Source organism: Anas platyrhynchos, chromosome 33 (assembly GCF_047663525.1).
Source record: "Anas platyrhynchos isolate ZD024472 breed Pekin duck chromosome 33, IASCAAS_PekinDuck_T2T, whole genome shotgun sequence".
Lineage (NCBI taxonomy): Eukaryota > Metazoa > Chordata > Aves > Anseriformes > Anatidae > Anas > Anas platyrhynchos.
Genome location: NC_092618.1, coordinates 6,916,046 through 6,930,689, shown reverse-complemented (window position 1 = coordinate 6,930,689; position 14,644 = coordinate 6,916,046). Strand labels below are relative to the sequence as shown.

At 40.4% G+C, this 14,644-nt stretch overlaps 1 protein-coding gene and 1 long non-coding RNA gene across 2 annotated transcripts; both read right to left on the bottom strand.

The window, feature by feature from the left end:
• Window positions 1–157: 157 nt before the first annotated feature.
• LOC140000347 (ATPase family AAA domain-containing protein 2-like) lies at window positions 158–3,502 on the bottom strand. The gene is made up of 4 exons (XM_072030208.1): window positions 2,559–3,502; window positions 1,624–1,714; window positions 882–1,196; window positions 158–571 (listed from the first exon to the last, which is right to left on the bottom strand). The coding sequence occupies exons 2-4, from the start codon at window positions 1,655–1,657 to the stop codon at window positions 441–443; spliced, it is 480 nt and encodes a 159-aa protein (XP_071886309.1). The 5' UTR covers window positions 1,658–1,714; window positions 2,559–3,502; the 3' UTR covers window positions 158–440.
• An 845-nt stretch (window positions 3,503–4,347) lies between these two features.
• Window positions 4,348–9,246, bottom strand: LOC140000361 (uncharacterized). Its single transcript, XR_011805503.1, has 3 exons — window positions 9,057–9,246; window positions 6,776–6,886; window positions 4,348–6,335 (listed from the first exon to the last, which is right to left on the bottom strand). It is a non-coding gene; the product is annotated as an uncharacterized lncRNA (long non-coding RNA).
• Window positions 9,247–14,644: the final 5,398 nt, after the last annotated feature.

Below are 14,644 nucleotides of genomic sequence, written 5' to 3'. Positions count from 1 at the left end.
TGTTTTAACAAGCCATTTCTCAGTGTTCTTTCTACTACAAAATTCACTACTGGTTTAACAATCCTGGAAAACAGAAGGGCAAAAGGTGGCAACACAAACCCCTAAAGTTGGGGTACTTTTAGCTAAAAGGACAGACAGGACATTTATGTGGTCTTGAGTCTTTCAAAGAATGCCATGGATTAAGTCAACGTGTTCTGGTAGTCTACGGATCACTTTGGCTTAGGAAGAGAAGCCTGGGCTTTTCAATTGGGTCATTCAGAGCAACTTCATTACAACTTTAGTCCCTTCACCCTCTCTTCTTGTGAATACCAAGCACCCCTTCTACACACTAACTTGATGTTACCCCTTCGTCTACCACCCCTCACACTTTTAACAGCTGGAACTGTTTACAAAGACTCATCAGACCTGAGAATTTAAACATAACAGGGATCTATCTTTCTTTACCTGCTGAAACAGAGGAGTTTTTTCTCCGGTCCGTCAGGCATTCCATCTTTGAATTCATCTCCGGAAACCAAGGATGCATCGTCATCACTGTTGAACATACCATCTTGTAAAATAGGATTTAAATGGTCTGAAAGGCAAAAGAGGTTTGTTAACTTCCCTGAATAGCCTTTGTCTCTTTCTCTTACATTAATACAGCTTCTAAATCAGTGCCAAAACCCTTTCTTCATTTGAGAGCACACACTGAAAGCTATTTCCTAGAGTTCATCCCACCACAGATCTAAGCAGATGGCACAAGGCCCTACAAAGCTGTACCAAGTCCCACTGATGTGTACGTATAAGGTACGCTACTCTTGGTGATTTTTTTCTCTCCCTTAGAATAAAGGAGCTTACGAACAATCTTTAGCAGAATTATAAAGAAGTGGATGCTGTGGTTATACCTTGCTGTCGGTCCTCCTTTAGCACTAGCTGTGCCTGCGGGAAGATCTTCTGCACAACTTGTAAAATATTCGCTACTGATCTTTTAAAAAGTGGCTTGAAAATGGGTGATAGTGCTTGTACGGGTGAAGCCTCGATCCTGTTTGATGCCGGAACAACCTTCTTCGGAGCCATGAAAAAGTCCTTTGCTTTTATTTTAATAGAATTAACGTCTAGTTGCAATTTCTCCCTACTTGCATAAATCTGAGGATAGCATCGGCGCAGAGAGCACAGAGCAGCTTCAGTACATAGGGATTTGATATCTGCACCACAGTATCCTAACAAACAAAAATCAAACGTTACATCAGTCAAGGCCCAGGTTTACAACATGCAACATTTAAAGAATTTGTCATGTCAAAACCAAACAGGTTAACAGGGAATTCAAAGTGCTACCGCTCTGCAGGGAAGTTTCATGTTGCTCACTGCCTGATATCCTGCGCTTATGCAGCTGAAGCAGACTCCTCATCAAAAACTATACTCTTGAGGCAGATGCCCCAGAACCATTTAATGTTCTCAGACAACAAGAGGAACGACAACAAAGAGTAAATAGATGAAAGCATCTAACTCTGATTGCTATGAAGGCGTGCCAGCTGCCTCGTTGACTAGTTGTGCAGCAAGGCACAAGAGCTTGGGTACTGCCTGGTACAAGCTAAGGTTCTTTACAACTTGGTCACAAGCAAGAATCCATTTTGGTTTCAGTCTTACCAATGCATTTCTCAGCTAGTTCATCAAGCAACATGTCCGGTGGCTTAGGGGTCCAGTCACGAGTATGAATCTTGAAAATTTCTTTTCTAGCCTGGAAGCAAAATCATTGCATTTTAGCTTGTCTCAAGTTTTACTTAAAAATACCAACAAGAAACAAACAAACAAAAAAACCAAAACAGTCCTCCCTCAAAACCCCTCATCTACTAATACGCTTTTCTTACTTGCTCAACTTTCAAGTATTTTACAGTTATTTAATATACACTCTGCATTGTCAACCAGGAAATTGAATATTTCTTATTTGTTACACTGGACTTTTTTCTAGGAACCTACAGTGAAAGAAAAGGCATTTATAGCTTCAATAACAAGTTTCCAAACTACGAGACCTAAAGACCCAGAGGAAAATACTGCAATGAAAAATTTATCCAGAAACATTTCTTTGTTGTCCAAAAAACTTCTCTAAAATTTAACAAGCTTTCATTGTGACAGTCTCATTACTTCATCACATTTGCTTTTCAGGCAGTAAATTCACAGAAAGCACTTCTGGCACAATGTTTCAAATTGCTACAATTACTATAAAGAAGAAAATAATTATGACTCAAACTACTACCACTGATCCGGGGCACAATCAAATGCACACATGTCCCCTATTCATTCATAAGTGAAGGACTGAGACCAAAAACACAACTTCATGATGAAAGCGCCCAAGTGGACTAAATAATTAAGCAAACAGGTACAACTTTGGGAATGAAAGGTTTGATTACAGAACTAACTACTTGGTGGTATCATCTTGACCATATATATTCAGTACCAGATTTGCCCTCCATGGAACAACGCAGTGTCTCCACATATCACTCTCTTGTTCAAGTTGTCAGTTTTTTTTTCCTATAAAGTTGGACTTTGCCATGGTAGCACTAACGTTGAATTTCAGTTCTCACCTCTTTATTTGGCAAGTTGAAGAGGAACTCTCTGTCAAAGCGTCCTGGTCTTCGTAAAGCAGGATCTATAGAATCCAGTCTGTTGGTAGCTCCGATTACCACGATCTCCCCTCTGTTAACTATGCCGTCCAGAAGCGTCAGAAGAGTTGAAACAATGGAACTAATAGAAAAATATAATTTTTACTTACTGGTTCAGTAAATTTTGTCACATTCCACATGACTTTCTTCCATGAGTAGTCAAAAAGGACAAGCTTTAAGGACAAGACTCATTTTAAGACATAAACAATAGGTAAGTTAACACAGACCACATGCTGATATCAGGCTTAGTAAATTGGTTTCAACTATTGTTTAGAAGCACCTGTTTTGGCATTGAGTTACAAGTTTTCAGGATAAATTAACGTGTTCACAGTAAATTAAACAGGTCATCATCCTTTTTTTTTTTTTTCATTCCCCAAAGATCAAGCAGATTTTATGTAGGTGCAAAACTGTAATACCTATGAATGTGGTCTTGTTTACTAGAGCGCACAGGAGCGAGACCATCTATCTCGTCAAAGAAAATAATTGAAGGTCGCATCTGATAGGCCTAGCACAAAAACACAGAGTAAAACACCATTATCTAAAGGAAAAATACACAAAAACATCATGGTTGGAATGTCATCTAAACTAGATTTTTCACTTCAGCCTCTGGGACCTCTACTGATAGAGCTACTGGAGTATCTGGCATGACTAACAGAAGACAGCAGTCTGTGTCAACCCACTGTATCCGGGTGACAGGAAGCAAATCGTTCCAGTAGCTCCTACAGCTGACATTCACAGCAGAAACACTGGCATTTCCGTTTCAGTGGGAAAAAAAAAATAACAAAATACAAAAAAAGCAAGTTCTACTTAAAAACGTTGACCACAGAAAATAATGGTTTCAACTCTGACAGAACACACTGTGCATTTCAACCTTACCTGTTCAAATAACACACGAAGTTGGCGTTTTGATTCCCCCACGTATTTTCTCATGCAGTCCGAAGCACTTCTCATAAAAAATGTTATTTTTCTGTCACTTCGGCTATATTCACTGGCAAGTGCACGAGCAACTAGTGTTTTCCCTGTTCCTGGGGGGCCATAAAATAGACAGCCTCTGCAATAAAAAACGATCCAGATAGGAAAAAAAACATCATGATGAGTACCTCCTACAACCATCATCTCTAGAACAAGCGTCTTTCCTAACCAAAACACATCATGTACAAGACAGCAGTAATAGCTGAAGTGTGGGTAGAGTCAGAACAGATAGAAGTTCTGCATTTTTACAACGTTTCACAAGAAAATTCATTTTTTTCACCCAAAGAAATGAATAAGGGGGTAACTCAAGTGTATAAAACCTTCAAAAGAGAGCATACTGTCCCAGAAGGACACTTCCAAAACTGCTGACAAACAGTTTGATCACAGCAAACCGGAGCCAAACAGGCAAACTTCAGCACAGAATCTGAGAATGGGCTGAATGGTGAATCACCACTTCATTCTTCAGTGATAAACTGCATATTCTTGCTTTCACAATATGCAGAATCTGATAGTAAAGCATTTAATGCTCCTCTCAAAAGCATTAAGTTACTGGGTTTGGTGTCTCAGACCATCTATTGCTGATGGCACGTGAGGAAGCCTAAAGCCGGAAGGAAAAGAGATGCCTTAGCACTCAGAGGGAAAAAAAAAAGAAAACAAAAGTAGGCAGGAAAAACAATTGGGCTTCCAGGCAACATATTACAATTGACTTCCACTAGATGATCCCTTCTTGCTTACAAACTAATCAAGCTGACTTGTACATAAAACTGAGAACAAAACCACTCCAACCCAACTAACCCAACTTTTTAAAGACACCAGACGGTAAAACTTAAAATTTTAAGACGTTGCTTATATTTTTAACCTACAAATATTCTGGATTCTATCCATTTTTAAGAAACCACTTTTTGCTACTACTAAAACAAACGTTCACCGCTGCCAAAATGTTGAAGCATGGAAGCATATTGATGCCTGAATTGAACTTTCTCCTGAAAACAGCTGACTTACGATTTATCACTTTAATGAGTTACCTGGGGGACTGAATATTGAACCGCTGAAAAACTTCTGGATACAGGAGGGGAAAAATCACCATCTCTTTCAAAGCTGGGATGTGTTCGGAAAGACCACCCACGTTCTCAAATCCAATCTAAAGAGAAATTCAACACAACAGAGTTTGTATGTTAAAGAAAGCAGCAACCTAGATCAAGGTTTCATCAGAAATTATCTCAGCACAACGGAAACATTCTGGGCAACTTTTGAAGTTGCTTTAGAGAAAACCATCAACAAAGGTAGTTGTAGATGGCACACTGAGATCTTTCATAATCCCTGGAAACACTCGCTGACACGATGATTAGTTTAAGACTTACCGCACTATCTATTTGCATTGCATCTCCCTGACTTCCTCCAACTTTCTTTTGATCCCTCTGAACTCTCTTTAGGTCCTGTTTCTGAAGTTTCACTCGAAAAGTCCTGATTTGAATTAAGGAGAAGTTATAGGGCTTCTTTTTCTTTAAGATGCAACTCGAAGATTTTTGTTTTTCATAAGAATGCCAAGCAAATGTAGAAAACATTAATTAATATATAGAAGACCTAACTAATTGACATAAACTCACACAGTTAAATTTAGATAAACTTAAACATGGCTAAATATTCATTTGAAGGAGATTCATCCCTCCCCTGTTCTCTAATGACAGCAACCTTCTTGGAGATGTGCTCTCGCTGTCCTCACTGCTCTCACCACTCTCCTCCGTATCACATGTGCTAAGCAAGGGAGATGAGCAAGAGGGTGTAGAATCACTGATGTCATCTGCATGTCTCTGTCTGCAAGCAAGCATATAAACCAGAAAGTTAAAAAGAAAATAGAGCAGATACTAAGTAACACCAAAAATTAAGGGAATTCTATCTCAAAATTTACTCTGAGATCTATTTTCCAGTCCATTGTACTCCTTAGGAATCTGATTTCAAAGGCCATGACATGATTTTCCTCGTGACAACTGTCTGCTTTCAAGAATGCTCAACAAAATATCTGGCAATCAACAGCATTCTCTACGCACTAACTGCTTACAGAATCCAAAAAGCCTTTATCATTACTAAGGCAATTTATGATTTCATTTAGATCTTTTATTGTTTAAGGTTAACTTCATATAGAAACATTAGTTGATTCCAAACAGAAACTAGAGTCAGTATTTGAGTGATAACTTTTTTTTTTTTTTTAATCCAACAAAACTTCCATAAAGCCTCTCCCTCTAAATCGAATAAAATTATTTTCGGTTTTAAGAAAATAATTTGTATCCTTCAAGATTAAATAGTGTGACTAAGATTTTTAAGGGGGGATTCTGGCTTCAGTTCCAGAACCAAAGAATTTCAGTTACAGAAACTCAGACACTACCTCCATAATCATCTTATCAGCGACCCACAAATATTGGATTTAAAAAAGAAACCAACTTAAAAGTATCCACCTCCTGCCCTCCAAATATTTCTTTCCTCTCTATCCTCAGACTACCAAAGTACCGATCATAAACTTACTCTGTAATTACCACTAAACTGAAAACCCTTTGAAGCATTATGCAGTAAGGAGACTGACAGCTCTACGGATAAGTAAGAGCTATCACTAGCCATACACCAACCTGGCACGTCTTCTATATTTTTGTGACCCAGCATTTTCAAGTGACTCTTTCTGTCTGACAGAACAGGGCTGGCCCGAGTTAGTCCTCTCTCGATCTCTTTGTCTTACTGAAAGGAAAGAATTTAGAATAATGATACAGATACATTTAAGAGAGGAGGATATCAAAAGATAAAGAAAATGCCACGTGTTTCACTCATCCCTAATTCCAGAAGAATTTTTAACCATTTTTGCTTTTCATCAGTGCATGGTACAAGTGGAAAACTACGCCCTTTTTAAAGGTGAACTGAAAATCACAAGAGCAAGACTATTAAGTGTGATTAATTACTGTTATATCAAGGATACATAGCACTAAGTAGGCCAAACAGCAAAGAAATACAATGGGCACAGGACACACGTGTCTGATAAAAACAGCGAAGTTCATGTGCAGAATGAAGGTACAGAACTGAAACAGAACTGTGTGCGCAAACACATGTATTTGCATTGAAAAAAATTATCTCACTTATGTGCAAGAAATAAGGTTTTAAGAGAAACTGTGCGTTCAACCTACTTTCCATAGGAGCTTGGTAGCGGTCAACAGGTTTCCTCCGTCGAAGGTTGTAACGCCTTGGAACATCTTCACCGTCATTTTCTTTGTTCTCACTTCCTCTTGATGTTTGTACTGTACCACAAAATGACACCGAATCGTTAAGTACTTTTGCAAATTATATGAAATCCAAAATGCATTACACAGATGCCTGTAAGTTTTATTATTATCATTATTTTAATGACACAGTGGATCCTGCAAAACCTTAAGATGAATTTATGCAAGTCACGTTTCAGAAATCACAAATCCTAGCAGATGAGCATGCATCTAGACATTGTCTGTCCTCTCTGAAACTGCTGATGGACTTGTCGTCAGCCTCAGTGTTTAACAACAGGCAAAATTCTGTCATATTGCTTAGCTAAGATGCAGATCTTCTGAAAACAGCTATTTCAGAAAGTCACTTCTTAGTTTGAGAAAGTGTTTAATGGAAAGGGTTTTAATAATCTGTAGTGCTAAGACTAAGCACAGTAATCTAAGTCCAAGTCTAGCTCTGCCACAAATTCTGTGAGCAATAATGGGCCAGACACAGGCTTGAAGCTCACCAATGAGAAAACAATGCCAAATGCACATAAGCTTAGGCCATTAGCTTCTGTCAAGTAACCTGAAGTTGTTTCATGAAAGATGGTAAAAAACACAAAAACCAGAGTGCAATTATCTACTGGGTTCTGGTGAATATCCTCTCACGTTAACAGCAGGACACCGAGGAAGGAACATACATACTCCGTTCACCTACCTGTTTGCCAAAAGGACTTATCTTTTTTTCTTGGAAAGCACCGCCCTCTTTGGTTTTTATTTTTTAACCCCAAAGGTTGCATTGCTTTCTGAATGCAAGGTAGGTGCCATGGGGTATACAGACAGCACACGGAAAACTGAGTGATCAGTAAATGAGTTTGTGATCACTACCATCTCCAGTCCTTGGTGTTCCAACACTTCTATCACAAAAGCACGAATTTCTCTGCTTTATTGCTCCACTAACCCTTTCCTTTGTTCCAGTAACTTCCTTTGTAACAACACTGACACTTTCCTCACTCTTTTCTGGCGTATTTTTCATTATAAAAGTATATTCTAGCTCTTTCCTGATTTAAAATTGTAGTTTGCATTTTGATCATCAATTAATTGCCCCGGGCTCATTTCCCATTCAACGTGCTATTTAAAACTCCTCTCTACAAGTCTCTACTCTCTACTGCACAGCTCCCTGAAACCCACACACTTTAACCAAGCTTCTCCCTCTAGACTGGCCCCCGCCTTGTATTCAAGCTACTCTTATTCAGACTTTGAGCTAATGTTTTCCTAACTAAACCTCCAAAGAAGTCAACTCTGCTTCTCCCTTACTAGTCCATGGCCCAGCCATTCTTCCTCCGAAGAACTTCCCTCGGGTTCCCACCTGCCACTGTGCATCTCTCTGCTCCTCTGGGCCTCTGAAGGGAGGAGCAAAGTATTTTCTGGGGCTCAGCCTCCTGTCACTGTCTCTCTGAGCTCCTTTGCAGGTGTGCAGGTGAGCTCTCTCACATAATCTAACTTGTCAGCTCATCTACTGCAACACCCTTTTCGGTCCTTAAGTACAGTCTTGCCCTGTTCTGATCTGTTTAGAAAGCTCCTACAAGGATGATCTAATTTACTGCCTTAATCACAACTAACATTCTTCTTAAAAACTGTAAGTTTTCCCATCACTTCCAAGTTAATATGGCCTTTCGTGGCTTAACCTCATTCCACAAGTCACTGAGTACCCAGATGACAGCTCCTAATTACAGGCCCTGACAGCAGCTTACGGTGACTGCCTCCTAAACGCAGAAACGCACAACGCTATCCTCCCTCCTGCTGAGCTTCACGCTTGGGAGGAGCTTTTCATAAACATCTGGCAGCCTATCTACCTTGCTTCCTGAAAATTCTTGCTGTGCTGCTCAAAACCATGAAAACTGTCACGCTCCTGCTGTAGCGGTATCACCGTTTCGCATGCTGAGTAATAGTAACGCTGTCCATTTCTTTCCATTCCCACCTGTCTACAACCATCTGTTGCCTTTTATCTTGTAAGCAGTTTGGAAAAGCACTGTTGTTTTTGGTGTTTTTTTTTTTTTTTCACCTTTCAGCTCACTACAGTACAGCCCCAGAGCTCATACTAAGGCTTGTGAAGTCAATAGCAACACAGAATTTTTACAGAAGACAAATACCCAGTAGATTAGCTTCTTTCAATTGTTTAAGGCTTTTGGTTAGAACAGAGTAAAGAAAACTTAAAACCAGAACTCACCAATCTCATCTGGACTGCCAGGTCCAGTTCTTTCAAAGTCTGACTTCACTCAGGTGAAGATATCAAGGTTCTCCTAATTCCAAGCAGCAAGAAAGATCGGTCACAAACGTGCAGAAAAACAGACGTGCATACACGTACATCCACTGACAGACACGTCTGTCTGTTGATGCTTACACAGTAACATTATCGAGGCACCCCATATACACACAAAAAATAAATTATTGCACAAGAGGAGAGAATGGGAATATGATTGCATGCACCCACAATCAGCAACAAGAGTTTCTGCTCTAAACCAGGGCTCGGTACATGCAGTGGTTAAATACTTGCCCAGATACACAACTGAGTGCATTAGTTAATCAGAGGTTAATAACCTACAGCGTGACAGAACCAAGGAAAAAGAACTACCTTTCTAGCAGACATACCAAAAGAAATCATACAGGCGTGTGAGAGATGCTAATAAAAAGTACTGTGGACAATTCTGGATTAATTTCACAGCCCTGGGCAACCAGCTCTAGGTGTCCCTGCTTGAGCAGGGGAGGGTTGGACCAGGTGACCTCCAGAGGCCCCTTCTAACCTCAACCATTCTGTGATTTGAGAGAAAAAAAAAGGGAATTCAGAGCTAAACTAGAAGCTATGAAAGTAGGTTATCGGGAAGTTTTAAAATGATGTGCCTATCCTTCAAAAGAACAGTAATTTAATAAAATAGTTGAATTTAATAGAGCAAAACTAAGACAGAGGAAGTATGATTGCTGCATACAACTTTAACAGGGGTTCCTCTAGAGACAGGGGTTTATTTAAGCTCTCAGGCAAGGCCAGCACACAAACAAATATACATAAAGTAGCCATCAGTTCATTCAGCTGGAAATTTGAAAGGCTTCAAGTTCCTGAAAACTCTGGGAGCAGTTTGCAACCAAGGAAGAATTCTAAAATGCAAGTTAGGTCAATTAAAGAAAACAGCTCCATTTGCCTGTAACAGATGATTAAAGCTACATGATACTGGAGATTCTTTGTGAGCTCTCAGGAAAAAAAACGTTAACAGGAATCAAAATTCGAGTGAGTGACCAACACAGGAAGCTATGCACTGCCTTTTGTTAAGCTTTCCAAGTAAGTGCGTTCCTGAGCATGACGAGAAATATGATTTAGGAGTTAAGGAGAAAAAGCTAAACAGCTTAAACTTCCAAGCTGATGGAAAGCAGCAGTCTTTTTGCATATTCAGTCCCCCAGGCAGAGCTTTTAGTAACATTTGGAGTAAAAACCCAAGTCCGAAACAGCCGTTTGTAAACAGCGTCCATTCAAAAAGCAGAAGGCAATTCAGAAACTGGAGTGGAAGACATGCATTTCAGCATCTCCCCGTTATCCCACATCTTCTGCAGAAGATGCTTCCTCCACTCTTAAAAGATATCTGGAGCACAACCCTATCAGTAAGACATGAAGATATAACCAGAGAGCAAGACCAAATGGTAGTTTAGACCACACTATTCTTTGGAAGGAGGTTATTTCAGTTCAATTAAAATTACAACTAAGTTACTTCCCTACGTGAAATACTCTACAAAAATGGCAAACTGACGGAGTATTTGCTCTGTCATTTGTACCTCAACATCTTCCCAACATCTTTGGTATCTACGCATCTGCTCCATTTCATCCATTTTTTGTAGCACAACTTCCGCAGTACTAAGATACAAAGTTGACATGTAAGAGCAAAGTTAGGCATGTATGAAAAAAATAAAACAGCACACACAATCAATAAGAGATTTTAATGTAGTATGCACAAAACAAAAGTCATTGACACTTAGCCAAGATTTTAGACATTACCAAAAAATTAGGTCAAATCTTTAGTTTTGATAGAGATTTAAGAACAAGCTTTTGAGGATTTGCAAACATACGCTGTTTTCAGGTTTATTTTCCCCTCTTACTGAGCACATTTAAAAAATATATATATTTAAATGCAGGAGGAAAATAAGAATTCTGACATCCTAGTAAGATGATATAAAAAAATTATGTCAACTTTTAATCCTACTTAAGTTGCTCTGCACAGTAGCATTAAGTCATGGAAAATGGAGACTTGTTAGTAATCAAGAAAAGTGTTATAAATTGCCCCCTTAATTAATTTTCAGAGAGCATTGCATTAATAATAGAAAGGAATTTATTGAGTAAGCAACAGCAAGCAAAACAGCGCTGGGCGGCCACGGAGTCTCGGCTCCGCCAACAGCGCGCACCTCACCCCCGCCAGCATCCCTTTTTATATCTTGGTGATTTCAGGATTACGCAGCACGTCCGGGTATGTTCTGCGACTGCGTGCACTGTTGCTAGGGGGTCGTCTCTGTCCCTCTGGTGGTCGTGAAGATGAAGGCCGTAGTCTTCCTCGGCGTTGTGGTTCAACTTCTTTCTTTAGTTGGTCATGTTGGCCCAGCGTGAGACAGGAAGGCAGGATGTTGATACACTAGTTTAACAACTTTCAGGAGATGGTTACATGAGCTTTGCAGCAGGGTCTTTGAACAAAAGAGGCAACTGAGATGCAGAAGGAGAGAAGGGGAGGGGGTTCTCTTTTTTGTTACATTAAGCAAAAGAATTTTCATAGTGTCTAGCCAAGCATTATACAGCTCCTTACTTCAGCAGGGAGCCTTCGCAACTCCCGCTCCTCAAGCGGAACTCCTTGTTTTTACAAAAGACAATGAACAAACATTTATCGTGTATTACAATCCCTCCTTTTTCTTTTAGTTACTCATTTTGTTCATTGAAGCTCTGCAATGCCTGGCTACTAAGAACTAATGTTTCCTCGATTCCTTCGCTGGTACTTATTGGCTCGTATTTGGCATGTATGAGCATTAAATTTGCCGCTTCTAAACATCCCTTTACAATCGCAATCAATTTATTAAAAATACATGGTCCAAAAGTTAGTGCTATTATTAATAACAACAAAGGTCCTGTTATTGTTGATAATAAAGTAGTAAGCTAAGGTGAATAATTAAACCAAGATTCATACCAGCTCCGTCGGGCTTCATTCTCCTGTTTCCTTTTTTTTTTTTTTCCAACCCTTCCCTGGGTCTTGCCATTGTATTTCTTACCACTCCAGTGTGATCAGTATACATATAGCACTCCTCTTTCAGGGCTGCACACAGCCCATCCTGTTGTAAAAAATACCAAATCTAATCCCCTACGATTTTGTAACACTACCTCTGAAAACGGCCTGATAGATTTTCCAGGGCCGAGATGAATTGTTCAATTTGGGTCAGGTCCTCGTCCACAGCAATGCGTAAGGAAGTAAATTCTTGATTTTGTTTAACCAATGAGGCTACCCTGGTCCCCACTCTAGCTCCTCCCAGGATTATTAGGGTGGCCAAAGTTAGAGCCGTGAACCGTTCCTGTCTTTCCAGATGATGCCTTGCCACTGTGTGCTGGGTATACATACAATCCTCAGGGTGGTATAGAATCCTTGGTATAATTATCACCTGTATACAAAAATCACGAGACGCATTAAAGAGTTTTAGTGATAGACAAGGAGTTACGCCCACTCACGAACAAACCCACCTAGCGTTGTTGGCTGGGATTAACCATTCAGCTGATTGTTTTCCATTCTCCATGATATTACATAGGTGACACTTCCCACTAGGAACCATGCCCACACACCTCCCACCTCCAGTGACTTGTGTTAGTGTTACCCTTATGTCTTTTCCCCAACTGCATTGTAGAGGGTTGTTCTCGTTTGTGTGGGAGGGCTCCCCAGGATTCCCGATAGCATCATAATATGAAGGCCTTATACTAAAGCATAATCAACAGTGTTTTGTTACATTTGGGTTTGTTTTGTTTAATAATTGGTAGCTGGCATTCACGACACCCCCATATGTTATTCTCAGCTATGTTATCATTCTCGGCTTTACCTGAGCTCGTAGGGCTGCCGAGGGTTGGCACTGTAGTATTTTCTGCAGGCTGGATTCCCTGGACACTTTCTGACAATACCTCATTTGGTCCTACTGCCTGGGGCCTATCAGCATCCTCCTTTTTATTAGTACGAGTCCTCCCCTATCTGTTCTGTGTTTGTAAAATCTGACACCTCACATTTTTCCTAGTACCCAGCTAGTATCGTCCAAGTTTGTTATATATATAGAACCTTGCAAACTTTTTATTTCCATGGAAGGTTCCTGTATACCCTATACCATGCCCTCGCCACCTGTAACGGGGATCTGCTTGTTGGTTACAACCTTGCGGCCCATATCCCACTTGTAAAATTTTATCCCAACCAGCCCTGAGTGTCCAGTCTGTAGCAACGGTTTCACACCCCTGGTATGCACAGTAATACACGTTCGGGTAAATACAGTACCCCTTTCCTGGGTTAGAACTTGGGCAGAAATAAAATCCTGATCAGTTAAAGCATGGCTGCACTGACACCAGGTCACATAATGTGATGCAGAAACTGGGAGCACCTGCTGTCGTTGTTTGCTGGATGATGAATTAATTCTCCCATCTGACCAAGCTCCACTTAAAAGGCTGATGGGGATGCGCAGACCCATAGCTGACCAAAACGATGATACTGACTCCCATGTATCATAGGAGGTGGTCGGAGCCCATCTAAATTGTCGGCCCCTCAGTCCCCCACTGTTTTCACTTCTCCGCCTCACTTGTCAGTTCGGTTGCAGCGAACTACAAGGTATCGGTTCTTCTTGGCAGCAGCAGTGTTCTTCAGGGGAACCTACTAGGGAGCCTTTGAAACAGGGCCTCCTCCCCTTCCCACGATACACAGATAATATAAAATACTTATCGAGTCCGTCTTAGTGTCAGCTTCAAGTCGTCAGGGCCTGGAGCTGCCTCCCATTTACCTTCCCAGATTGGGCCTTTCACACGGTTGGCATGCGTCCATCCTTTCTCCGCAGTTCGAACAGCCGTTTCTGTGGTAAGCAAAACAACATAGGGGCCTTCCCCATAGTGGTGTTAAAGAAGTCTCTTTCCAAGTCTTAATTAGAATTGAGGGTGATCAAGTGGCAATTCCAAGTCATAGGGCATACCATATAGTATTTCAAAAGGAGAAATTCCTACCTCAGTTCTGGGCTGTGTCCATATGTTTAACAGTGCAAGAGGTAAGCATTTTACCCAAGAAGCCTTAGTTTCCAGCACAAGTTTTGTTAGTTGTTTCTTAATTTCACCATTCATTCACTCTTCCTTTCCAGAAGAGGAGGGGTGCCAGGGTCTGTGAAAATCCCACTCAATCTCTAAGGCCTGCTTTGATCCTTGCAGTAAAGCTTTACACCCATTCAGTCATGTGGTCAATTAGGACAAACAAGTAACTCAGTAAAGTCTACCTGTATACTTTGGAAAGGTCAAAGCCCTGGCTCCCGTCCCCCTCTAGATAGGTTACAGAAGACCTTTTTATTTACCCTTTGACATATAGTAGTACATCCTCTGCATGTGTGCTTCCCTAAAGTATATACTCCTACACAGACATGCTTTCTTAGAACAACATCACACATTGCTTGCACCTCCCAATGACTCTTCTGATGTAAAACAGTTAATATTTGCCTCATTATCACTTTATTCAGCATATCTCTCCCATCAGGGAGTATCGATTTTCCTTAAAATGATCCACATATTTGTAA